Here is a 25,428-nt window from a genome sequence, read left to right as displayed (position 1 = left end):
AAAAAAAAATCGACTCAACCAAAAAAAAGTTTCAAACAAAAAATTAGTGACTTCAATCAAAAAAAAAAAAAATCTTTAAATAAATTTTTGTTACGTAAAAAAATATTTTTATGGTTAAAAAGTTTTTAAGATGTTTTTTTGTTTGACATTATTATTTTTTTGATTGAATACTACTTTTTTTTGTTTGACATGATTTTTTTTTTTTGATTGAATAATTGTGAAACAAATCTAACTCCATAAATGTCATCAAACATATAAAAACATAAGAAGTATGTTCACATGCACGTTGCACGGGGGAAAAATGTGATTTTTGGCATGATTCTGTTTTTTATATTTTGCATATTAAATAGTGGAACAATGTGAATTTTGCATGATTTTGTTTTGTTTTGTTTTTTTGGATTTTGCTTGTTCAATAGTGGAACATTGTGACTTTTGCATGATTTTGTTTTGGGGGTTTTTTGTACTTTGTATGTTTATATTGCCTTCTGCAGTTTATATATCTTTTCCCTCTGTAACCCCTCCGAAAGACATTTTGAACTGAAGTTTGGCTGCATAGTAAGGAGGTGGAGTGCAACAATTGGCTGCCCATACAGGTGTTGGCAGAGACTAATTACTGCCAGATAAAAGGAGCCAAGGAAGAAGGAGGGAGGCACTTTCACTGCTGAAATGGACGTACACGCTCCGGGACGAGGACTCGCCACGCCAGGTGCAGAGTCACGAAAGGGGGACAGACAGCTCAGGGCAGAGGTTCCCCTCGCTTGTGAGTAGCGCCCCCCCCCAGTTATAACTGGGTTCACAGGGGGTCAAACACTTTGTAGTAATGTTGGTTGTGCCTAAAAATGAGCTGTGAGGGTTCGCCCCTCCAGGCTCGTCTCTTTGCTGCAAGTCTTCTTTTTCTTTTATCTGTTCAGGGGTCGCCACAGCGAGTCCTCCTCCTCCATCTAACTCAGTCTTCACTCCAACTACCTGCATGTCCTCTCTAAATGCATCCAGATATCCCCTTTTTGGCCTTCCTTTCCTTGCGGCAAGTAAAGGAATATAATCGAATCCATCGACTCCGTCATTATTCAAGTTTTTATTCTTATTTGTAAATTTCCTTAACAAACAGACAGAACTACAGGTAAGAAAACGAGGTGAATGTTTTACCGCAGCATTAAAAAACAAATACAGTCAGAGCATTTCTCTTGATTAATGAGACAAATTTATTGGATTTCAGAGTACATCAACATTAACGCATTTAACATTTATAATCAGGAGTGCCGTGTTCTTGTAAAAATTGTCACATAATCAGGGTGGAAACATTCAAACAACAAAAGGGTTAACAACAAACACCAGGACAATAATTTAAGTGCCTTCAGTGTGATGTGGTGTAAAGTGCTTTATGCAGTACTTTCACACAGTGGTCACTTTTCTTTAAGCTTCCTCTAATCTTTCAGTGGTTTGTAAAGGGTTAGTCCTCCAATGAAAAAAAATCCAGTTTCATTCAGAGATCTGTTGTCTTTATATGGTATTAAATATCAACTTCCATGATTATGAGATAGGCTGTTGAGTGGCAGATGCAGAAAACTACAGTAAAAGCAAAGTATCAAGTTTATGCTTAAATTGTTACCTTGTTGTTTTTACACAGGTGCTGTGCTGTAAGCAGCTAAGAGTAAAGCAGACAAGTGATACACACTGGTTAATATGATCATATCTACTGGAAAATCCCTCCACAGGGTTGAAGAGAAAGGAAGTTGGTCCCCATGAGGTTGAAATCAGACAGTCCTGGTTCAGACTGAAATAAATCCAAGTCACTAAAGTTGATGGTGTTGTTGGAAAAAATCAGCAACTCGTCATCTTGCTGTTCAGCAAAGCCAGCCAGCATGGGGTCATGGTGAGACGTCTCCATTTGTGCCTGCAATGGCTGAGCTTCCGCTTCTTGTTCTGAGAGCAAAAAAAGGGAAAGTTGAGGGGGTTTTGTTTTTCCTGTCATGGGTGTATTGCTTACACACTGTGCTGGTTTCAAAGGAGAAATGAAAGTGCTAAAATGGTGATTTGCTCTGAAGCACAAGAAAAGAAACTGTGAACCGCTCTGAAAGCCCAGAGGAGGAGATTTCATACAACAACACTCATGACAAGTAGAAGGTTTTTAGTCTTTTCGATTTCAATAATTCAGGTAAAACAGCACCGGAGCCTGAATATGCAGCTTTAATAAAAAAGAAAAGGACTTTGGGAAGCACACAAATGTAAAATTCATTTATGATGTCAGAGTCTGTTAGATGAGAATACTGATATCACTCAAACATGGTACCCTTACAAATAAAACAGAAACGTATGTCAATAAATTGCAAAACAGTCAATTTAAAGCTCATTATACTGACATATTAATTGATTTTACTAGGATAAGTAGCTCCTTAAAGTGACAGTTCATATCTTTTGAAGTGGAGTCCTGTGGAAAAGTTATTAACAAATATCTTACCTGCTGTGGGCACTTCTTAAAGCAATTTCAGTTTGGAGAAATAGAGGTTTATTTCTGACTGGACTGATGAGGTAACAGCTTGTGGATTAACGCTGCATTAAAACAACTCAACTCTCCAAAATTTCTTAGCAGTTCATGCAAACGCCATTTCATAAACCTTTACACTGCAGTCAAATTCACATCACATTTACTCCAGCAGAAATATTATGTTATATTCCTACTCAAAGTGCTTGAAACAACCATAGAGCCCCAAGTACGTAAATAACTAAAGCAAAACTGACAGCGCTCTAAAAGGTTTTAAGGCCCCGTCCTCACTACTCCAAATATTTTTAAAAATTGATATTTTCTGCTGAGTTTCCATCTCCCATCCACACACAAACCAAGACTTTGGTAAAAAAAAAAAAAAAATAGATATTTTTAAAAAAAACTCAGTTTTTGTTTGTTTGTGAGTGAACAGGAAACACAGAGCTTTGCGTGTATCTATTTTCATCTTATGCCCTAAAACCCCAAACAACAACAACAACAATATCCTGATCCTGTCAGCGCTACACTTCGATTATGAGCTGAAATAGTTAATAAGTGGGAGGAAACTGTAAACCGTGTCAATAACAAAAGTTGGGGGGAAAATCTTTAGGCAAGCTAAGCATGTTCTTTCTCTGTGTTTTGATATAGTGTTAATTTGAATGTTCTCGCCATCTACTGGCCATGCATGGGTATTACACGTACAATCTGCAGACAGGAAAAAATATAGAGTAGTCTATACAGGGCCTAAATAACATTTGCATGGTCCACTATGAAATCTATTACATCTTTTTTGTTTGAGTCTTATTCAAATGTTTAGCTTGTTAGCTGTTGTTTGTTAACTCAGCTCGTGTTGTTGTCAAGTCTAGTTTTTATTAGTGACCAAGTGACGGTTAAAACAAGTTTCCGGATGCCTGGGAGTTTTTCTTGTGGAAACCCGTTGTTTTAGTTAGTGGCTAAAAGCTCATCTTTTTGATTATTTCTCTTTCTTCAGAGGTTGTATTAATAGATAGTTTTATTGCTACTTTGTAGCTTGTCATTAATGTTTATTAGTACCATTAACATGTACCCTCCTTTACTTTCTTTAACACAAACAAAAGAAAGATAACAATAGATCACTTTTTCTTCATCCAGTTTAATATTATTCCCCCTTTTCCCTGGCTGAGCCGGTTCGTAACAGATGTTAAATTTAACAGACACTGGACCGAACAATTTCTTGCCTCAGCAGATTTATGTCACAAACAAATATCTGACTTTCAGCCCAACAATACATGAAAAGTAAGCACTGGCTTTGACACTCCTATTGTTAAATTCAGACTTTTAAAAAAAGGAAGAGGAGGAGGAGACGGTGCCCACAATTTGTAATACTGCACGGTTTAATAAAAAAAATAATTAAAAATTTGACACTCATTATTTGCCACAGCTCATCTTTTGGTCAACCTACTGAACGACCACTAATGATTCAAGCTCACAACCAAAAATACTGTCTACGATGTAGATCAATGTGAGATCAGTTGCTAAAACCACAACAACAAACAAATCATCTTAGATTTTTCTCATGAATCTTCACTGCTGGTTTATTTGATTATGACGACATGCAGTTTTTGTTCTCATGAACTGAACTGTGAAAAGCATCAGAAAGCAGAAGTAAAATACTGTCAAGTCGAATAAAGGTGTTAGTAATCACTTCAAAGAACCACAGGACCTGCCACAATGAAGAGATTCTTACGAGCAGACAAACAGAGCATATGTTCATGCAGCAGAAGTAGCCAACATTCCCATGCCGCATCATTCAGGCGTTTGAAGGTATCATAGCCGTCACCACAAGTTTAAACTAGAGACAGCGACAGAGCTTTATGATGATGGGGGAGCGATTGGATGAGGGTTTTAGCTGGATTGGACAGCAAGGAGAGGCGTGACTCACCTGCTGCCTCTCCACATAGGCCACTGATTGGCTCCAGGCTTTCACCCTGTGCCATGTCACAGGACATGGGTGACCTAGCCTCCAGTGTGTTCCTACATGACCAATAACAAACAGCCATTACAACCAAATGGTGTGGGTAAACTATGTTTTAGATAACGTGCATTTGAGTGTTTTTTATTATTATTATTATTATTATTATTATTATTATTATTATTATTATTATTATTATTATTATTATTATTATTATTATAGGGACGGTCCTTTTTTTTTTTTTTTTTAAAGAAGATATTATTATTATTTTCAAATCAAACAATTAGGACGGTGTAAAGTGACCAAGAAATGGACTTACTCTTTTGAAACAAACACCAGCTTGGTTTTGATGTACTTTATGTAACAATTGTCATCTGGAAGAGAATGAAGTCAGACGTGAACAAGATAGTAGTTTTGTTTTTATCTGACAAGGAAATATTTCTGTCCTGACATATAGTGCCTTTACCTCCAGTCTTCTCTGAGTAGTACTTTCCAAAAGCCTTGTCCTTTGGTGTGTTGGGATACAGGTACAGAAGAGGACTCTCTGGGACATTGTCTGCTTCTAAGATCTGGAAATTCCTAATGATTTCATGGAACGGGATCTGGGAAAGGTCGACTTTGGTGAAGGGCTGGACCGTCTTTATATCAGGCTCACCTAAAACGCATGCAAAAAGCGACCGTCTGTGTTTGTGTACTGTAGCGACTAATTGAAAAATATTTCCTTAAGTCGTCACAAAACAAATCATCTCACCAGTGGCTGTGATTTCCACCCAGGAGAAGGTGATTCCTCCGATGACGCTTTCACTGAAGCGCAGCAAGAACGTGCCCCTCTGCTTCTTCTTCAGCAGAGTCTTCTCTCTGCCTTTGCTCACAAAACCCATGATGAGGCTGGATGTCGGAGAAAAAGTACATTTAAAAAGTATTACTCAAACACCACACTAATTTCCACTTTTATGCTAATGTGTGCATTTCGTGCAACTCCAAACCATTTCTACATGGTAAATCTTCCCTGTGTCGTCATTCCTTGGGGTTTAGAGATTGAATTAGTCTCTGAATAGAAAATGTTAAAAAATAAATATCTGACTGATGATTCTTTCTCCTTCAAGTTTCACATCCAGCAGCTAATGACAAAACTGAAAAAAAAACTTGTTCTTGTTCAGAATTAAGTCTTATCTTTCTTCTGAGGCTAAAAAAAACAACTTCTTTCTGCCCTTTTTCCTGTGGATTGTGGTGGTATCATGGTAAGAATGTGTTTTCACAGTGCTTAAACGCCTCTGATACAGTCAACAATGGAGCTCTGAGGTTTAATAGAAACCTTAAAACTCTGACTCATTTTTGCTTTCTTATGTTGGATGGTCTACTTTGATCTTTTCCAGATAAAACCATAGACGCGCTCTCATGTACGAAGCTATTCTTGGCTTTCTCACACCTACATCCTCCTAAACCGTGTCTGTTCACACGACTTGTTCTTTATGACTGTACTAAGTTTTTTGGGGAAAAAAAAAACCTAAAACATTTAAATATGCTGCCATTCACTCTTCAAATTCAGCTTTTAACAAATCTTCAGCACTCTAGATACACAAAAATCTGGATGTACGTTTTGATTGGTCGGAGTTGTTATAGATTGTTAAATCTGAAGAGTTTTAATTTTCCTTCTAAAGTTAAGGTTTAATTAACTAAATAAATAACTAAATTTAATCTCTGACACTTTTAAGGGGGTGCAAACTCTTTGGCTGAAATTAGTCTGGAAGAGTTGTCAGAGGAAACGTTTTTGGTACTTTAGAGCCTTTGGACTTGTGAGCATGAATTGGTCCTGGTCTTCACAGATGCTGTCAGACCCATCAAATCTGTATGTCTGAAGGCTATGTAAACACCTCAGAGTCCTTGTTGCAATACATGCGCCCTTCCAAGCTTTGTTGACAGGTGAGCTGTGTGCAAAAATATTTAAGTAGGTGCCAAGTGTCAAGATTACACCTGAGGGAATGCCAAAACACATGTGTCACAACAAGGGGAGCAGTGTAACTCGTTTTACCTGTCAGTAATCAAAATATAATAACTAAATTGTGTATAAATACACTTAAGTAAGACATTTAAAAATGTACAGTAAAAAGAAAGATTAAGGAGTACAAAGGAAGTTGAGATTAGCTTTAAATAAATCAATGTTTGAGGAGTACTTTTCTTAAATACTTAATGAGACTGGAGCAGAACTCACTTTGCTGAAACTTCTTCAAGCGTTTAATGCAGCTTAAGAGATTACAGCGAGTTTTGATTTTGAACAGCATGCTTATCAGTCTCATTCAAGTCCTTGGCAAGTTTGTTTTAAACCTGAATTAGCTAGGCCACATTTGATTCCCGTTTCCTCGTTGTGTAAAAATAAAGTCAGACTTGACAAGTTTAGCACACTCACTTTTCCCTCCAAAGGTCCTCCAGATATGTCTTCACCATCACCAAGATGCCATCAAACCACACCCAGAACGTGTCGGGACAATTTTCCTGCATCAGAAGATGTAAAAAGGTGAATCATAATGTACATAAAAAAGTGCATTTAGAAACAATCCAACAAAATAACAACTATGGCCATGTTAGGTGGCTTAAGAAAGGCTCCGATTGCATTTTTAGAAAACAATGACTCTTTAAAGAAAAAGACAAAATATTGCAGCATTATTGACTCATTATTATAAGTTTTAGATGATCCAACGATAATGTAAAGGAAAATGTTTATCACAAGCAGTTAGGTAAAAAAAAGACAGATTGTCAATCTTTTTTTTTCTACTACTACAGGTAAATCTGCACTTCATGATAACTTTTTTAGGTGCACATTTGCGCATTTTACTTAAATTATTAAGGGGTTAGTGTTAATCTTTTGGGCCACTTTCCAACACGTGCTGCTGCTTTTCCATCTTACCTTGGTGAATTTTGCCCATGATACTTTGCAGATGTCATATTTCTGCTGCTTCCCTGGCAAAAGAAAGATTAAAGAGAGTTGCATTACACAAGTTTACTCCCTGCAATTATAAAACATGTTTACAAGCAGACTAAAGACACTTAATTATTGTGTGCAATCAGTAATTGTATGATGCTCAGGACATAACATTTGGTCATTACCAGGTATAAATAATCTCAGAGGAACAAAAACATAACAAGTTAACTTTGTCATTATTTATTTAACTCAACCTTGAAAAACAAGTTCAACGCATGATTTAATCACTTGTAAACACACCTGTAAGAGTACAGTGAAGTAACTGTCCATTGTGCAATCTCACAATGTTGCAGAGAAAACTTGTCTTCTCTTTTAAGCACATCGTTCAGTCTGTTGAGGTTTGTGGAAATTTGCTTAAGCAGAACTCTCTTAAAGTCTTGCCAATGCATTTTACTAAAACTGAAACTTTGCTTATTCAAATCTTTGTTCAAGCTCAGCAGTGTTGTTGTGTTTTGTTTAAATGGAGGACATCTTCCCGTGGAAGTCAATCCCAGCGAGCTTCTCGTGTGTTCAGGCTTTTCGTGCAGTCGTGAACCCAATAAAGTTCAACATGCTGAGACCTGAGGAGTCTGAGATGGAGCTCTTGTTTTACTTTGCAATGTCTCAGAATATTGCATGATCAGAATTTGGACTGAGCTTGATGGGACATGCAGTCCTGAGACACTGATGACTGTTCTGAACGTTTTTCACTTGTTGTCTTTTTAAGGTTAAAATGATAAACTCCAAATTATGAAGCAGGGTGTTTTTTTGTACTAACTGCTTCTGAATCTTGACTTAGTTTATACTAAACAAACACTGTCACTGTGTAATGTCATGAGTTGTAGTTTATCTGAAAGTGCACTTATCAAACTCTAAGACCTGATGAGGAAGAGAAGACGTTTTGTTTGATTAGTTTCTGATACTTGAAACCTTAAAACAGAATATCTTTCAGTTTACAATAAACGGCTGTCTTAAATCTAATGAAGCTGCAAGGTGTTACAGTGTGGTTATTTTACATTTTTTAAATGTTTTCATTCACAATTTGTTGACTGAAACAAAACAAAAAGCTTTAAGAAAATGTAAAGTGAGAAAGAATACAAATTTCAAATTTTAATAATAGGTAGAGATATTGTGAGTAACCTTTATAATAATCTGAATAAATAAGAATGAAAAATCCCCAAAGTGATACATCAAATAATTTGGTAGAGCAATGTATCGTGTATAGGCTAAGACTGAAACAAAATACTACATTTGTTGCAATATTTCTTACATTTTGAGGCACTTTAAGTTCAAAATGTCCGAGGCAACACTAATTAATACTCCAAGTTGCAGACAAATGTGTCAAGACTAATCCACAGAAGACTCAGCCACAAACATGAGTGGGAAACAGATGAAGCAGAACCTGATAAAAGCATTTACCAAAGAGCTTGAGTGCAATCATTTCAAGCCGAGCATCATCCAGACCACGTTTGGTGGCCGAGAGGAACTGCCAGCTCAGCATCTCTCCAAACTGCGGCCAAGGCGCTGCAGGAGCGTTAGCAAAAAACATGACATCCTGCGAAAAACACAAACATTCACAAAGATTTATACGATACCTGCAAATGGCTTCGTTAGTGCCCTACACAGTAACGTCACAGCAAAGGTGTTTCACAGTGGGGGTTAGAGAGGGCAAAACTCTGACCTTTGGATCCAGGCTGAGCATGTTGAACCAGAGGATAGACGCCCACGCACTCTGCTGCTGGCTCGAGTTGGAGATAATGACCACAGGAAGGGAGGAGGCCTACAGTGAGATTTATTAAAAAGACAGGTTTAATGCAGGTCATGTTCTGCTGCTGATTTATGTCTGTACCCAGCATACCGTTTATATCAGGTGTAGATAATAAAGAAACCTTCACCTGCAGCTCAACCGAGAAGCCTTTCAGCTCAAACACAGTCTTGAAGTAGATGATGTGCAGCTCTTCTGTAACACTCAGAGAAATCTGTCAACCACAAGCACTCACACTCAGATCTGATCTACGATTACTGATCTATCCTTACCACTTCTGTGCATGGCAGATCACTGTATGAAACCACAGATAAGAGATAGTCTTTAACTCACATCATTGAATCCTTTACCGCCTCCTCCAGATTTCTGCTCCTTCAAATTCTAAAAAAAGCACACACAGAATGACTCAAACGTCACAAATATTAAACCTAAAGTTGTTATTGCTGTAAATATCTATCTTTTAAGTGGTAGGTTTGTAAGAGACTGCTTTAGATGTATACTTAACATGTGATCCTGAATATGTCTCTTAAAGAAATGCAAATTATTGTCGCTCACCAGATGCCGGAAGTCTGCCACCATGCCTCCGCTGTGGCTCTCAGCCATGTTCAAAGCTTTAGTTTTGGTTCCCAGGAGGTTAAAACGCCGGTACCTACAAACACACCAGGTTTTAGTGAAAACAAATTAACATCGAACTTTTCTGGAAATCTTGTGAAATTTAGATGCTGAATAGAAAATTACAGCTTACCCTTTGATGGGAGGTGGCTCCCTAATTTCAAGGTTGAGAAAAAGCCGCAGCGCCCAAACGGGAGGAAATAAAATATCATCCATTAGGATACAAAGTTAGGAACCACAGGCTGGCAGTTCGTTTTGAGTTGTATAAAAAAAAAAAAAAAGGGGGAGAGGACGAAAGTAAAAATCTCACCTCGTCATGGATACATCCACTTTCATGGAGTGATTCAGTTCAGGAAACTTTATTAGAAGTCTAAAACACAAAGTAGTGGTGAAATGCAGAAAACACAGAAAACCAAAGATAATATAATCACGGAAAAAAAGAGGCAAACCAAAAGTCACAGCTCATAAAACCAAACAATAATGCAATAAAAAAAAATCAGTATTAATTCTATTATCCACACATTATTTACAAACTGAGGGAATTTTTACGTCTAAACTGCGATCAACTATAAACCGAGCAAAAAAAACTAAACCGTGTTACAGGAGTTTGTGCACTTTATCACATGCAACAGTTTTTCAGTGGTCCCTGAATCCACCTCCTTCACAATTTAGAAACAGAAGCAGCAGCTACTGTCCAAGAAGTATTTTCGTTAAATAAAAAAAAAAAAACAGTATTTTTACAGAGTAGTGCAACACTGACCTGGTCTTGACAGAGAACTGGACATTTGTGCGCAGAACCAGAGGTCCTTTCCCTTGAGGCATGGATGGCTGAGTCTCAACCACGAAAGAACTTTAATTATCAGGAAAACAATAATGTTAGTGCATTTCACAAAAAATAAATAAAACAAATACTACAAATACCATACACACTGCAGCTCAAAGGAACAGACCTTTTGAATAAGTCCTCAAGGAGAGTGTTTGCTCTTCTCTGCAGAGCAGGTTTCTGGGCCTTCACGGGATCGTCTTCGTAGGACACTTTACCTACAAGCTCCTCTAGTTTATTCAGGAACTCTCGCACCTGGAATAGACACACTGCCACACAGGTGAACCTAGGAACCAAGAGACAAAGATCTTACAAGCTGCACAAAGTAATCGGTAAAACAAAACATCAAATGTAGCGGGGATGTGAAAATCTAATCAAAACTGAAGAAAGGAAAGACAAGCGCACCACTTTTCCAGTTGATCCAAGCAAACATTGTCCGGAGAACCGATGCAGGCTCTTTGCTGCCTCCTCTGCCAGTCCACCAGCTCTTTGTTCACCAGCAGGTTGATCAGGTCCTCAGTCCGGTCCAGAAGCTTGTTTAGGTCTGACAGGGTGTTCTGACAGGGGAACATGGGAAACAGCACATTAGGTTAACAGTGATCTAAAGCAAAAAATGTACAGTTTTGAGAACAGCAATGGCTCCATACCTTTCTACACTCATTCAAATTGTTGACAAGCATCTGAAGAACTTTAATCTGCTCCTTCTTCACCGCCTCGTCTACCACAGCTGCAGGACAGTTTCCACAGTAGGAAGAAAGTTTCCATATAAGACAGAAAAAAGTACATTAGCCTGTGATTCACACCATTATATTACTCATTTTTAGAGAATATAATTATGACTATAAGTCTATAATGTGCTGACCTTCCATTTTGTGGGTTTGATACTTAAAATCAAACTCATCTTGTTGCTCTTCCAGACAAATTATGGCGTGTTCCAGACACTGGATCCCAAATGGTCAAAAACATAGAAGGAAAAAAAAACAAAACAATCAAGACCCATTATATTTTATCAATAAAAAATAACACTAAATAACTTTATATTACACCTGCACATCATTCTTTAGGCCAGCCATTTTACGCTCAAGGTCCTGCTGATAGCTCGTCTCCATGGCTTCCTGCTCTACATGCAAAAGCTGCACCTAAAACAAAGGAAAAACTGTGGGCTGAAAAGATACACTAATGTCTTTCTTCATTCACATGTGACGCTGGCTCATATTGTTGCAGAGAGGAAACAAGTGTGAATCAAAGTGGAAGTTAAAATGGCATTAATGCACGTTGGGTTAACTTGACTTCTTGCTCACTTCTAAACATAAACAGAACAAACGGAAGCAGGCGACCGTTAAGGACAAAGTTTCAATAAAACTTAGGAACAGATTTAAAATACAACAGAATCTAAAACAAGAAGTAGAAACACCTGAAACATGAACCGTGCCTGCTTTCTTACTATGCTGCTTTTTTTTTTACTCTTGCAGCTGGGTGTGTTTCATCTGAGTTATAATGCATGTACACTGGTGTTGCTGAAGAGTTGTTGCCCCAACCTGTTCATCCAGCTCAGCACTGTCCAAGATTTCCTTCTCTTTTTCTAAAAACCACAGGATTGTGCTTGCCAAATCACACGGCTGATCTTGATACCTCTAATCAGACAGAGGAGTTAAGTGGAGATCAGAATTAGTTATTTAAAAATGACCATATCCAGCATAAATGTTGCAGCAACAACCGTGACATTCCATCTTATTCGTCTGTGAACGCTTCGGTTTTCTTGACTCAAGCGGAATGCAGATAGAAGAGATATATTTTTGGACGTGAAACAAAGGCGACACTCAGCTCTGCTTTGGTTATACAAACCTGGAAATTCTGTTTATAACGTCGGATGTTGTGCTGCTGTAAAAACTTTTCCTCCTGAACAAAGCGGCTGTGCTGGATATCCAAATTCTCCAGCAGGACCTGGAACAGCACCATGGCCAAGTCGTAGTCCCGCGCTGCTCGCTTCCTAAAGAACAAAACCAGGACACGTATTAGGCACTTTGTGTACAGCCAGCCTCGCCTGGAGCTTCATTCATAGTGATGTCTTACCACTCCTGCTTTTCTATCCAAGCAGACAGGTAGTGCCGAACATCCATAGGCAAACCATCTCTGTCATAGAGCTCATGAAGCTGCTGTCTGTAACCAGCGGACAGCTGCCTTAGTTTGTCCCACTGTGCCATCCTACAGTGGACCAACATGTAAAGAAATGCGTGTTAAGCTGATTTACCTGCCAGCAGTGAATAAAAAAAGTGTTACAAGTGTGATATTTCAACAGAGGGAACAAAGTGCGAAGTCTGACGTAACCCACAAGTCCTATCTGCAAGTATAGACTTGATGTGTATCAATATATTATGACTAAATGCAATGACTACCAGCTAACAGCTGAAAATAAGACTATATTTGCAACTAAATTGGATCGAAAACTGTCAACACTATAACATGGCTTTATCAACAACAACAACAACAATAACAACCAAAAAAAAAACATTTGCTTACCTGACTTTAAATTATGTCGTAGAAATATCTCGGTGGCTAACAGGAGGCTAGGAGGTGCATAGCTTACTGCTTTTTCGGACTAACTAAAAAGCTGTTGTTATATGCTAGTAAACCAAACCAACTACGAAGGGTTTGCAGGCGTGTGAATGTTATTTCCTTTGTCATTTCTCCTCTCGATGAATTTTATTGGCTATCTTTTTATCCCTCCTAAACACTTGTTGACGGGTAACTGCGGTCGCCATTTTGGCTCTTATGCTACATACGTCATAGCAGCCAAAGAGCCGAAATGTCTCTCCGAGGCAGCGTAGTTTCCGAGCGAGCTCAGAGCTGAAAGCTGATTGGCTGAGCCTCAACAAATCCTCACGCTGAATTGGTGCATTCGTACGTCGATCTCAAAGCTAGGGGCGTGGCGAGCAAAATAGAAACTTACGGACCCGTTGTTGGCTAGAAACATTTCCAAGAAATGACTTACAGAAAGTGACGAACCAAAAGGGAGGGAGCACGTGACTCACCAAAAACCACCAAACAAGTTGTGTCCGCCATGGTAACGAGTACATTTACTCTAGTAGCCGCCTCCTCCTTTTCTTCAAATGACTTTAAGCTTTTTCATAGTATTTACAAGATGGTTTTGGTGCATTTATGTTATTATTAAAACGTGTTTGTTCTTATCTCACCCCTCTATCTAAAAGGATTTCCTCCTTTATTTTTTATCCAAGCTTATGTTAAATTGATTTTTAAAAGCAAAAAACATAATCTTGTAAATATACAAAAACACATTTAGCTTTTTATCTTTAGAATAGTGTAATATAGGCAAAAAGTTACTCAAAATCAAACACCATAAATAACTAAGATTTTTCCCCCTCTGTTGTTATCTTACAGTTAATCAAATAACATAATAAAAGGGAACTATATAAATCCTGGTAGTGCTATTTTTAACCTTTGTTCCCCACTCATTGCTGTCAGTCTTTAGTTGATAAATATTTACTGATTTCTGTTTCCACCAGTAGATGTCATACAGATCTCAGAAATGAAGAAGTCATTGTTCGTTTACTTATTAATAAAAGATCATTTTTACATAAAAAACAAAATATTTGTGTTCAATTGAGTGTCAACATACGTGACATTGTATTTCTTTTTATTATTATTATCATACCTAACTAAAAATTTGTTTTTTTTAGATTGTTTTCACATAACAAGTGTGGAAGTAGACAAAACCAAGCTTTCACTTAAACAGCATTTAATCATACAAGAGCAGCAGTTCTGCACATATAATCTAAATGTTGTGGAATAAAAGCCTTGTATTTATTCTCCCATGCTTTATTTAACATTTGATTATTATATCTTACTCTGATTTCTGTTTATCACCATTTTAAAACCTTTAACAAGTAGTTGTTTAGTTTATCTGGAAAGAGAGGTATGTGTTAGAAGCCCTGGATTTGAGCCACGGTGCCAGGGACGAAGGGGGAAGAAGTTGCCCTTTGACCTCCAGAGAAGAGGGGCATCCTCTGAAGGAGGGGAGGGGACCTAAGCATTAAAACCAGAGAACATCCTTTGTTTCCTCAGACAATCTTTGGGGCACTTTGCTGACACTTTGAGGTGATGTGTTTTCCCACATTTTATTTGAGGATTGTCTCCCAAATGCATTTGGTCTTATCTTTGTAATAACCTGTGTTTTCTCTCTGCTTTTGGTAAAATAAATATTTAAATTTAAGGTATTGTCTCCTTCCGGTCTCTTTCCATCAACCAACTCGGGTGAGGTGAAGGAGGAGGAATGCAGGTGAAAATCCTTACCTCAACACAAGTCTGCGCTTTATGTCTTGGATTTATGTAAAAAATTACATTAAATTAAAAAAGAAGCATGCAAGTATTTCCTGTCTTTCAGGGGTTATATGTAAAATGTGCTTTTGTTGCATGTTTAAGCTGTTAACTATTTGTCAAGCTGCCTCACTGTAAAGATTTATCAGCTTGGTAAACATACAGAGAGCAAAGATCACAGGACTCAACCAACCACAGTAAACAGTGTTAAAACGTTACCCAGATCAGGTGATCGCCTCTGAACCTGGCGGAAAATTTGCTAATGTGCATCAACATTATGCTACAGTTCTCTGTAAAATTATTTGTCTGTTCAGAGTGTCTTATGTGGGTTGTAAAAGAAGCAGAAAACACATTTTCACGTCTCAGCTCGCGTGCCATTGGCAGATGGAAAATGTAGTAAAAAAGATACTGTGAAAATTCAACAGATGTCTTAGTTTGAATTAGCAGATGTAATTGTTTTCCTAATTCTCAGTAAGTCATTACTGAGTCAGTGAGTCAGTCTGCTCACTAACAAGAAGCTGGACCAAATTATCAGAACGTCTTTTCTTTTTTTCACTTCTGGGAAAACATAAAGCATTTACAGGAAAAAGAAAAAAAACGATTCAGCCGGTCTTTATTGTTTATTTGTGCCACAATAATTCTCATATTGAAACAAAACACACAACGTATTTGAGGTTAAATGGGACATACTTTTCTGGGAAATATTTCTGAATGTTTACGTGCAGAATTGCTTAGTAATGAGAGAGAAGGCAGCGAAGGCGGAGATGCAGGAAATATATGGTTTCACGTTTTGTTTGTGGAAATGATTAATTCTCACAAGACATTTTGTCTATTTTCCCATCATCTTAAGACTCAGCAATACTTCCAATGGTTTACATATGAACCTCCAAACTTATTAGCCTTAATTTACACAGTTTCACTGAATTATGTGAAATAAATAGCTGGTAGTTACTCTTAAAGTGTTACTCAGCAAGTAAGAAATATGATACAGTTTGTATTTTCCTGAAATGTGCAGATTTATCATCTGCCCCCAACATGTTGAACAAACAATCCGGTAAATATATTGAATGGCAACACTGATCGTTGCAAAACTCAGTTTGCATTTGATTAATCTTAAAAAGCACAAATCAACAGAATATATTCATCAGTCTGCTGTCGCTCCCCTTACATTACAGATGAACAAAGGAAACAACTCTGACAATAGAAAACAATCAAAGTTTTAAAAGTTTAGCTTCCTGAGACCAGTTTTTTCAGTGCTGCTGTGTAAATATAATGAATTGTACAAATAATTTATCCATTAATCACACAAATTACTCTAAAAATAGGTAAAATATATTAATATCTATAATATCTAAATATAATGTTTTTGCTGACTATATTTTTATGTTAACAAACTATAGAATATGTTTAACTGAGAAATCTGTTGAAATCTCCACTGAGATCTGAAAAATAAAAAATAAATTTATCACGAGCCTCAAGTTTGGATATAATTTTCAACATTTTTACTTGTTTCTTTTCAAGCTGATTCAAATAACATCTTTATCCTGCCTTTATTAGTTTATTAGTTGTTTTCTACCTAAATGCATAATTTACAAAAATTTTATGAGTTTACGTTTCAAAACTTGAAATCTATAAATGTTTATGTCAACAATGAAAGATGCATCTTTCATTTTTTCAATTATCTCTATGTATAATTGTGTTCCTAATCAGCAATATTAGATTTTCTTTCTGAAGCCGTATTTCCACATTTATGGGCCCGTTTGTGATTGGTTAAACTACTGGTGCCTGACTAACTGGGTTGGGTTTGATTTGATTTAAGATGACAGTGTTCATTAATCACCGTGTAAACAAACATTACAGGTTTCATAGGTGAATACAGTAACGTAGGCAGAATAAAGTAAAAAGTGTTTGAGTGTACAAAAAACATTAAAACATTGGTCTGATAATCATCTAAGAAATACATAAATGTATGTTCTTATAAATCACATAAACAAGTAAACAAAATCTGGCATAACTAGTTGTTATTCTGTCAATATTTCATTTATCAAATGTGAATTATTTTCTTTAAAAAAATTATAATGAATTATATACTGTAAATGGTTTAGAAGCTTATGGATTCGGGCTCTAGTCTACTGGACGGTGAAGACGCCCTGCTCCCAGCTGGACTGGTTCACCAGAACGTCGTCCTCTTTCTTCATGGAGTTGATCAGGTATTTGACTCCAGCCTTCACTCCGGTTTTCACCCCTGCCCCCAGAGCGTAGCCGGCCACCCCAGCGGTCCCGCCTGTGGCGACCATCAGGGCATCAGTTCCCAGGTCGACAGCGCTGAGGATGGCTCTCTCCTTGGCTGTGGCAGAACAGTTCACCGAGGCGTAGTACACAGCTGTGCCGAGGCTGTAGAGGGTGCTGACCCCAGGTATCCACTCCATGACGTTATACACACGCTCCTCGTTTTTGTTGATGCAGCTCCTGTGGGCGCTGCGCTTCGTCCGCTGACCTGAAGCTGCTGTGAGCAGAACGTCCTCCTGGGCGCTGCACTGACGGATCCAGCACTCAGACTCTGTGGACGGGGATGGAAAGATGCGGCTCCCTTTCTTCAACACTGCTTGGTACAGCCCAGGCATGAGCAGCCCACCGCTGCTCACCCCTGCACACAGGAGCCCGAGTCTTTCACAGCTGCTCACAGCATCCTTCAGTCTACCTGTGCCTCCTTTCACGGCTGTTCCCACCAGCGTGGTCCCATTTACTCTGGTCCAACCCTCACAATGACCCTCCTGTGGAGCGGTTTCTTCTTCCATTGAGGCCAGCTGCTGAATGTTGAACATGACAGCGTCTATGTGTCGACTTGTTGCATCTCTCTCCGATGATGCTGGTGCAGATGTGGACCTGCTAACCTTCCGCTCTGTGAGAGCTCCCACCTCCATCAAGAGCTCCTCCGTATCAGCCTCTCCCAGCAGGTCGTACAGCCTCAGCACCAGAGTCTGAGCCTCCTTGGGACATCCGGCCACCACCAACACAGGCACCAAAGAGAGACCCAGCAGCTCCTGAAGGATCGAAGAGGATAATGGATCATCCACTGTGCTGGCAGACAGCAGCTCCTCACAGCTGCTATTCCCTTCGATGTGGAGGTGATCTTGAAGCTTTGCCCTGAGGGCCGATGTCACGAGTCGAGCAGATCGGACCCTCTCCTCTTCTTGTGAAACTTCTTGTGAAGCTGGCGATTCAGGTCCAGACTGGTTAGTGGACGACAGAATGGGCTGTGGATGGATTTTCTGCTTCACAACATCATGAGCAGGAGTTTCTTGAAGTAGCGTGTCCCTCTTGGCCAAAGACGGCGGGTCTCTGCAGAGGGCCTGTTCAGTCAGCAGGAGCTGGATCACAATCAGCCACTTCCACTTGGAGAACATCGTCCCACTCGTCACAGAAGCCTTCCTCAAAACCACACAACTGAAAACGGGAAAGTGAAAACGTTTGTTAGGCTATATAAAATTCCCATTTAATACAATTAGCAATAAGATGCATTTGAGAAACAATTTATTTTCTCTGTTAATTTTAGAATTTCAAAAGTCAGGTCATCTTGCAGAATTTGTCCATCTTTTGCTCATATTCTGGTTGTGTATGCAATAATGTGTTTTTTTTTTTCACCTTTCACTGCCCGCAGACATTAGGAAAATGTTTAAATAGAACTGATTTTGAAAACAATTTGTCAATACGTCAAATGCTGCACCCGGCAGGAAAGAAATTGTGATATACGAGCAGTAACAAACAAACAAAATAATAGTTTTCCATCCAAGAAAGAGGGACAACATTGGAGGCAAAAGTTCAAGCAAATATCTGTGCCTTTAGACATGCTCTCCCACAATGTTTATAATTTAAGTGGACTTTTTATTCTGTTACCTACCTTAATGATCCCAACTGGAGTCCAGTGCGTATCAGATAGATTTCTTCAAATTGCAGCGTTCGTTAAAAACCTTACTCCGTTTTCCTCAAAACACGCATAGCAGTCTTCTTCCTCTCTTCGCCTCCAGTGAGAATCTCCTTCTGTACGCATGTCATTTCACAGGCCTCCCTTTGTACCTCCTGTCTTTCAGCTCCCACTTCTCTTTGCCCTCATTGCTCAACGGGGAGATCAGGGCTTGAATATTGATTCACGTGGGGAAGGTTCATGTGCGCCAAAGCAGTTTTTTGTTTGCCTGTCCTGCTCATCTCCTCCCAGCCCCTCTGCTTCCTCTCACACGGTCGGTAGGTTTTTGTCTTTGACCCACATTCTTGAAAGAAACTCCCTCTCACGCCGTGAGCAAGTTTATCTCTTTCACAGCCAAGAAGAGAAGTGAAGCGAGTGGGGCTGTTTTAAGGAGACTGACTTTTATTATTTATGGTTTTTGCACATATTGGGAACAATGCTACACAAAATCATAGCAAAAATGTTCATTTCTGTTTTTTGTGAATCCATTCAGTCCTCTATTATTTTCGATAAAACAACCTTAAAAAGGTTTTGTGTCATAAAATAGAAAATGCGCCCTAGCAGCGTGTTGTGTTTTTCTTCCTCTGTGATCAACTATAGCACAATGGGTCACTCTCACTTTGAACAAATCCAAAGCCTTGTTTTCCTCCCACTTTTACTATCATTTGTTTTACTTTTTTTAGTACAAATCCTAAAACCCATGAGTCCTTTCCAGGTGTGATTGTTTAAGATCAGACTAAAACTCAAAGTTCTTACTGTGAAAAAAGAACAAAAGAAAACAAAATCAAAAAAATAATCATGTTTACCTTTTTGCAAACAAAGTCCAGTGAAATTGCATGTTTTTTTCCATCTGTCCACGCCAATAGCAGCGATAGAGTATTTGAGTGGCTGAGGCGTTCTAACTTCAGATCACTAGGGGGTGTAGTGTTACCACAGGTAACGCTCGACTTTATCCCTCTGTGTATGTTCTGCTCCATGTATCTGGTTTGTTCTCCAGCTTTTAATCCACCACAGACAAAATTATACAGAGACAATAGAGACATCATTAAGATTTTTAATCAGGAGACGTATAAACCGTCCACTTTTAGTAACAAAAGTATTCACTGTTTTTATGAACATTAAACACAAGTAAACGTATCTTCTTAGATTTAAACTGACAAAGACTTCTTTTTAATGCTGTTAAACTTATATCTGTTCATTTCTGAAATATCCTGTGCTGCTACGTTTCACTTCTTCTTTTTAGAGCTCTGCCACTTAAATAAAAACATGTTTCTGGAGGACAGTGGAGCAGAAAGTAAGCTGGTTTGTCTCAGTGATGCAGTTAAATTAATCATCGTGCGGTTTACAGTATAATCTAGTATAATCTTTATTACATGTTTCTTTTTTTGTTTGTTTCTGGTGTCAGAAAAGTAGGAATAATTAAATTTGTACAATTAAAACTCATATATGGGCATTTATCTCCAGCAGCAGTGACTGAAGATTCAAGTAGCTGGTATTTTGGTTAACGAGTGATGGTAGGATGAAGAGGAGACGGTTCAACAGATCAGGACCTCGCCCGTAGTAATGAGGGCTCCATTAATAAGGGTGTTGCTCCAGTTTGTCATGTTGAGATTGGAGCTGAATCGAAAAACATTTCACAAAGGGGCTAAATGAATGAATGAATAAATACTGGCTGCTGTTATGAACAAAGTTACCAGGAGATATACAGCACCATGGTCTCTGCTCTTCTCAGTAATTCTGGAGGCTCTGACATAAGAAAGCAGCTCAAGGGTTTCACCTGTTAATGTGGAAATTCAAACACCTGCTTGTTGTGTGGTTTACAAAAAGAAAGTTAGTTAATTAGAGAGCTGCTTACGCTGCTGTTTCTGTGGGGAACAAAGTAAAACTGACACTTGTTAATGAATAGGAAAAGGCCTCAGTGGTCCAATCAGAAATCATAAGAAGGTGACGACAGGACCGTGGTTCACACAGCTCCAGTCTCCAGGGAGTTGGCTTCTGCAAAACTGAGTCACTAAAGTCACTCCCAGCAAAAATACCAGCCCAATTATTAGGTTTGCATCATCACACATCCAACGCATCTAAGAACGCAAACACCAACTCTAAGTCTGAGATTAAAGTTTACGGTTACTTTCATTGCATCAGACCACTTTTGCAAACTTTAATAAGAAAGTGAGGAAGCAGTGTTTGTGAATCAATGAGCTGTAGCTGAAAGCTGTGGGAGGATAAGCATAGACACATGAATAATATCATCAGTAACTTTCACCTTTTCTATGAAACTCTCTGAACCCTGAGTGAACAGACTGCTTTTGTGTAAATGCCAGGTCAGTTAAGGTTACGCTTTCTAAATCTCAACAAAAAATAGGTGGAATATGGTAATTAGAGTTGGAAGATCAAATCAGGCAAAGTTTTTGCGCTTTGGAATCATACAGTCACTCTGCTGCCAACAATCCTGGTGTGTTACTTGACAGTAAAAAAAATGTGTACAATGTTTTGGAGTTAATTACACAACTTAATCAGGTTTTTCCAGTTTAGAGGTCCTGAGAGGTGACGCCTGATGTGGTTTGAGCTAAGAATGTGTTACTCACAGTTAAGGTTGAACCAATCTTCTGAGCATCCACACACCAGCACAAGCACATCAATAAACCAGACATGTTTTTCCTCAAATGTATACAGGTCCAGATTAAAAACGCAAACATTTCTGTAAAGCACTTTGGTCACGTTCCATTGCTTTTTTAAAATGTGGTACTCAAAGAAAATTGACATTTACAAGCGATCTGGAAGTGTCTTAATCTTAATCTATTTCTGCTTTAATGTAAAAAAAGACAAAATGTAATAGCTTACTTGTTTTTTCTCACAACTTGTTAGAAGTTTGTATACATTTTTACTTAAGAAAACATGTAGTCATGCAGTAATAATGGTACTCAATGTCAAGGTGTCATGCAAAAAGTTTACATTGCTCTAAATTGATTTCTTGAGAGCTATATTAGCCCCCATGCTCCCCATCCCTCCTGAGGACCTTTAGGATCCTTGTTAACCTGGTGAGATGTTTTGGTTGCATGTATAAAGGTGCAAATTGATGTCAAGCTGTCTGAGAATTGGACTCAAAGCTTCACTGACACCTGACACCTCCGCCTCCTTCCTGTTTGAAACTGATGCCCTCTTCCTTGATTTGAGTCAGAAGCAGATCTTGGTCTGTGAGTGTGGGTTTCTGAAGCTTTCATCTTTCTCAGTTTGCACAGCACAGTCCATAAAGGGGCAGCCTGTTGTTCCTCGCATCGTGAACTGAACTGGTGTGTTCGAATCGTTCCACTTCACAAATTTGGATTTTGGCCCACCCATATGATGGCTTGGTGCTGTTTCCTTCTATTACTTCAGTGCTCTGCTTTTTTCACAACAGTGGTTGATGCTGGAGAACCCGAGCCACATCCGTGTTTCTGCCTGCAAAACTTTGGTCAAAAGCCAAAGGTCCAGGAGGGTACTGATCTGGTCTGGATTGAAAGATGGTCTTTCTGTTTAGGGAGCCATCTTGTTGCAGCCAGTTTTCACCACTTCAAATGTATAAATACAGTACATGTGTAGAGAAAAATGACATCAAGCTTACTGCAAAAAAAAAAAAACCCACAACTAAACGATTAAAGAGATTATAATGTGGGCCAAAATGCAACGTTTCTACATGATTCTTTGGGCCATTTTGACACTCGACAAGCAGTTGCTATTACACAGCTATACATTTTTTCAAACTTAATTTCCTTCAAGATGAACCAACCTGTGGGACGTAGGTTTTGTAAGGGGTTTAGTTTTTGTTTAGAGTAGTGGGCTGCTAATAAAACGGCTTATTTGGATATTTTATAGTCCTCCCTATTAAGCCATAAATTAAGGTCATTTTTTAATTTTCATTTGAATGGGATGTTATTCAATAAAACACATTCTAATACCTTAAAAATTCCACACAGTCAGTTATTTAATGAAACAGGTTTGGTAAGAAAGATCCTACAAATGTGTGTGTGTGTGTGTGTGTGTATAGGGGTGGGATGGTGATCTGGATGGGGTGGTGGAGAGCTAACTAGATTATATATATGAGCTCAACAGCTCTATAATAACTAACCAAGGAGCTGTGAGGCAGAAAGTCTTTACTTGAACTGCTGAACCGATCACAGGGTTATTCTAAAGAACCACAACAAGGTAAGAAATATTAGAGTTCATTTATTTGTAGAATTTGGTATTGATAACGGCTGTTTTTCATTGCAGTGGCCTGATTTTTTTAAAAAGTTTTATTTTAGTTGTCTTTGGAGAAGAAATAATTGATTTATTCTTATTTCTGCTCATTAGGGAACCTTTGTTCATGCGGGAACTAAAAAAAAATAATAAGTTGGATTTGCAGAATAATTTACAGAGCTGAAACTTTCACATTTGAATCAGGCTGTTCAAAACGGTAGATTTTGTTTTGCTTGTTTTAATCTGCTCCTTTATGTTTTCTTTTATATACTGATTTTGTTATTCACTTTGGTCTCCACCATTGTGGATGTGGAAAGGGCTATACTAGTGATTGATTGAATGAATGAATCTATTATTAAGTGTCACTAAGTACCAATATACACTATACTTTCTCTTTTTATGCATGCATTTCTCTCTGATTCTGTTGTTAACCAAACATGTTGTAGTAATGTACTGTTAAAGTTGTTCTGGTGCCATTGCGTAACAATTGACTAATGTATGACTTAGATGGTGTTTGTATTTTTCACACTTTTAACCAGCAATAATTATCAATTAATCAATCAATCAATCAATCATTTATTAATAGAGCCCTTTACAACAGCCAAACGTTGCACAAAGTGCTTCGCGATACACAAGTGAATAAAAACAAAACAAAAACACAGCTGCTGCAGACTCATTTCACATCTCAGCTGAACGGAGGAGACAAGATTCCTTCCGCTGTTTGAACAGCAGAGCTTTGAACGGTGGAGCAACCTGATTTACCAGCTGAGACGTGTCCTCGGCCAAAGTGACAGATAAAATGTGTTACATTAGCTCAGGAGTATAACAACTGAAGTTTCAAACATGATATTCACAGATTTAATAAAGCACTAAAAGAATGCTTTGGCCTTCTCTGAAATTGATTAGTTTGACTTTGGCAAAACAAACTTTAATATATATCATTTTTCAAACTGAATTTGATTTGCATCTGTTAAAATTAAACATTTGGAAATAAAATGCACGTTAAGGAACATTGGCTCTAATGTGGCTTGAGTATTATTGTACCAGTTCTAATTTCAGAGTGATGGAGGGAAACCCAACATGCTGCTCTCTTGCCTCGGTGGTGGTGCTGGTCGTCCTCCTATCATTTCCTGTGAAGTCTTGGTGCAAAGACCTGAGAGAGGTAGACTCCACACCTCCTCCGAGTCGCTGCAGGAGATGAACTAGCAACAGGCTGAATGTACATTTCTGGGTTTTGCTTTCAGGCAAGCGAAAATGCAATGCTGAAGAGGCCTCATAGCGTGGACATGGACAGTTTTGTGGGTCTAATGGGTAAGAGAGGCACCGATTCAGCAAGGAGTGAGTACTGGATTACATTGAACACGTTATTAAGGAGAATGACACTCTTCGTCACTCGGCCTGTTGTTACAAGTTAAATGTAGAAAACAAAAAAAGGTAATGAAACATTTTCCTCCTTGTTTTTTTCTTTAGGTCACATTGACTTTGTTCTTGCTTCTCTGTTGAGACAAAAGCCGATGTGAGTCACGCCGCCATTCATACAAGCCAATTAAAATTAAAGACAGAAGTGTTGCACCACACCCAGAGCATAATTGTAGTACAGGGCATGCAACATCAGCAGATACAGTATTCGTTTCTACAGAAACATTTGTGAAGGGTTAAAAACAAAACAGTGTTCTCCACTTTAAGACAAACTGAACAGATCATTAAGCTATGAAACAAAATGTGAAATGGTGTCTTATCCTTAAAGTGTTTTGACAAATTCTAGTTGCAGTGAATCGCTTCAATCATTTCTTTGTGTGCGACAGGCGGTTCTCCCACCGCACAAAGAAACCTGCAGAAGAAAGGATGCAGGTTTAATATTTGTGAAAGGCAGAGGTAAGGGACATTTATCCACCCTGAAAGTAAATACATTTATGAAACTGTTTGACCTTTAAACCTATTTTTTCCCCCTTTTACTAGGACCCAACCCTCTCTGTAACAAAGACGTCACACATCCTTGAACAAGGAACTAACCATAAAACCTGGAATCTTGCGACGTGACGACAACCCAGTTCTCTTACAGAGGAACTTCATTAACTACGCATGACTCTGTTTTTAACAGCCCCCCGATAAACCCCTCTGACATTATCGCTGAAATATGTTGTGAACAAATGTACAACACAACCAAGTGTACAATAAAATATGCATTTATTTATAGTGAACCGAGTATCTTTCACTATAACCCATCACACTGACTGTGTGCTGACAATCTGCCACTGAAGCCACAGACTGACCCGATTTTAACATAAATACATTTCAGATATAAATACAGAGCTGTACACG

At 38.4% G+C, this 25,428-nt stretch overlaps 2 protein-coding genes and 1 long non-coding RNA gene across 3 annotated transcripts; 1 reads left to right on the top strand and 2 right to left on the bottom strand.

Annotated features, from left to right (window-relative positions):
- The first annotated feature begins 411 nt into the window (after positions 1-411).
- LOC112450504 lies at positions 412-1,456 on the top strand. Its single transcript, XR_003039148.2, has 2 exons — positions 412-760; positions 912-1,456. It is a non-coding gene; the product is annotated as an uncharacterized LOC112450504 (long non-coding RNA).
- On the bottom strand, positions 1,183-13,340 carry stat2 (signal transducer and activator of transcription 2). The gene is made up of 24 exons (XM_017415965.3): positions 13,113-13,340; positions 12,666-12,797; positions 12,438-12,582; positions 12,131-12,226; positions 11,639-11,731; positions 11,455-11,533; positions 11,240-11,319; positions 10,998-11,149; positions 10,720-10,878; positions 10,530-10,619; positions 10,080-10,139; positions 9,903-9,923; positions 9,713-9,806; positions 9,491-9,538; positions 9,288-9,371; positions 9,074-9,172; positions 8,812-8,947; positions 7,339-7,391; positions 6,841-6,926; positions 5,185-5,321; positions 4,900-5,088; positions 4,753-4,807; positions 4,404-4,495; positions 1,183-1,923 (listed from the first exon to the last, which is right to left on the bottom strand). The coding sequence occupies exons 2-24, from the start codon at positions 12,794-12,796 to the stop codon at positions 1,694-1,696; spliced, it is 2,409 nt and encodes an 802-aa protein (XP_017271454.1). The 5' UTR covers position 12,797; positions 13,113-13,340; the 3' UTR covers positions 1,183-1,693.
- Positions 13,341-15,532: 2,192 nt separating this feature from the next.
- Positions 15,533-19,123, bottom strand: apof (apolipoprotein F). The gene is made up of 2 exons (XM_017415687.3): positions 18,829-19,123; positions 15,533-18,374 (listed from the first exon to the last, which is right to left on the bottom strand). Exon 2 carries the CDS (start codon positions 18,332-18,334, stop codon positions 17,057-17,059), a length of 1,278 nt encoding a protein of 425 aa, XP_017271176.1. The 5' UTR covers positions 18,335-18,374; positions 18,829-19,123; the 3' UTR covers positions 15,533-17,056.
- Positions 19,124-25,428: the final 6,305 nt, after the last annotated feature.

The sequence above is a fragment of the Kryptolebias marmoratus genome, linkage group LG4, assembly GCF_001649575.2.
Source record: "Kryptolebias marmoratus isolate JLee-2015 linkage group LG4, ASM164957v2, whole genome shotgun sequence".
Classification (NCBI taxonomy): Eukaryota; Metazoa; Chordata; class Actinopteri; order Cyprinodontiformes; family Rivulidae; genus Kryptolebias; species Kryptolebias marmoratus.
This window is presented reverse-complemented; position numbering and strand designations above follow the sequence as displayed.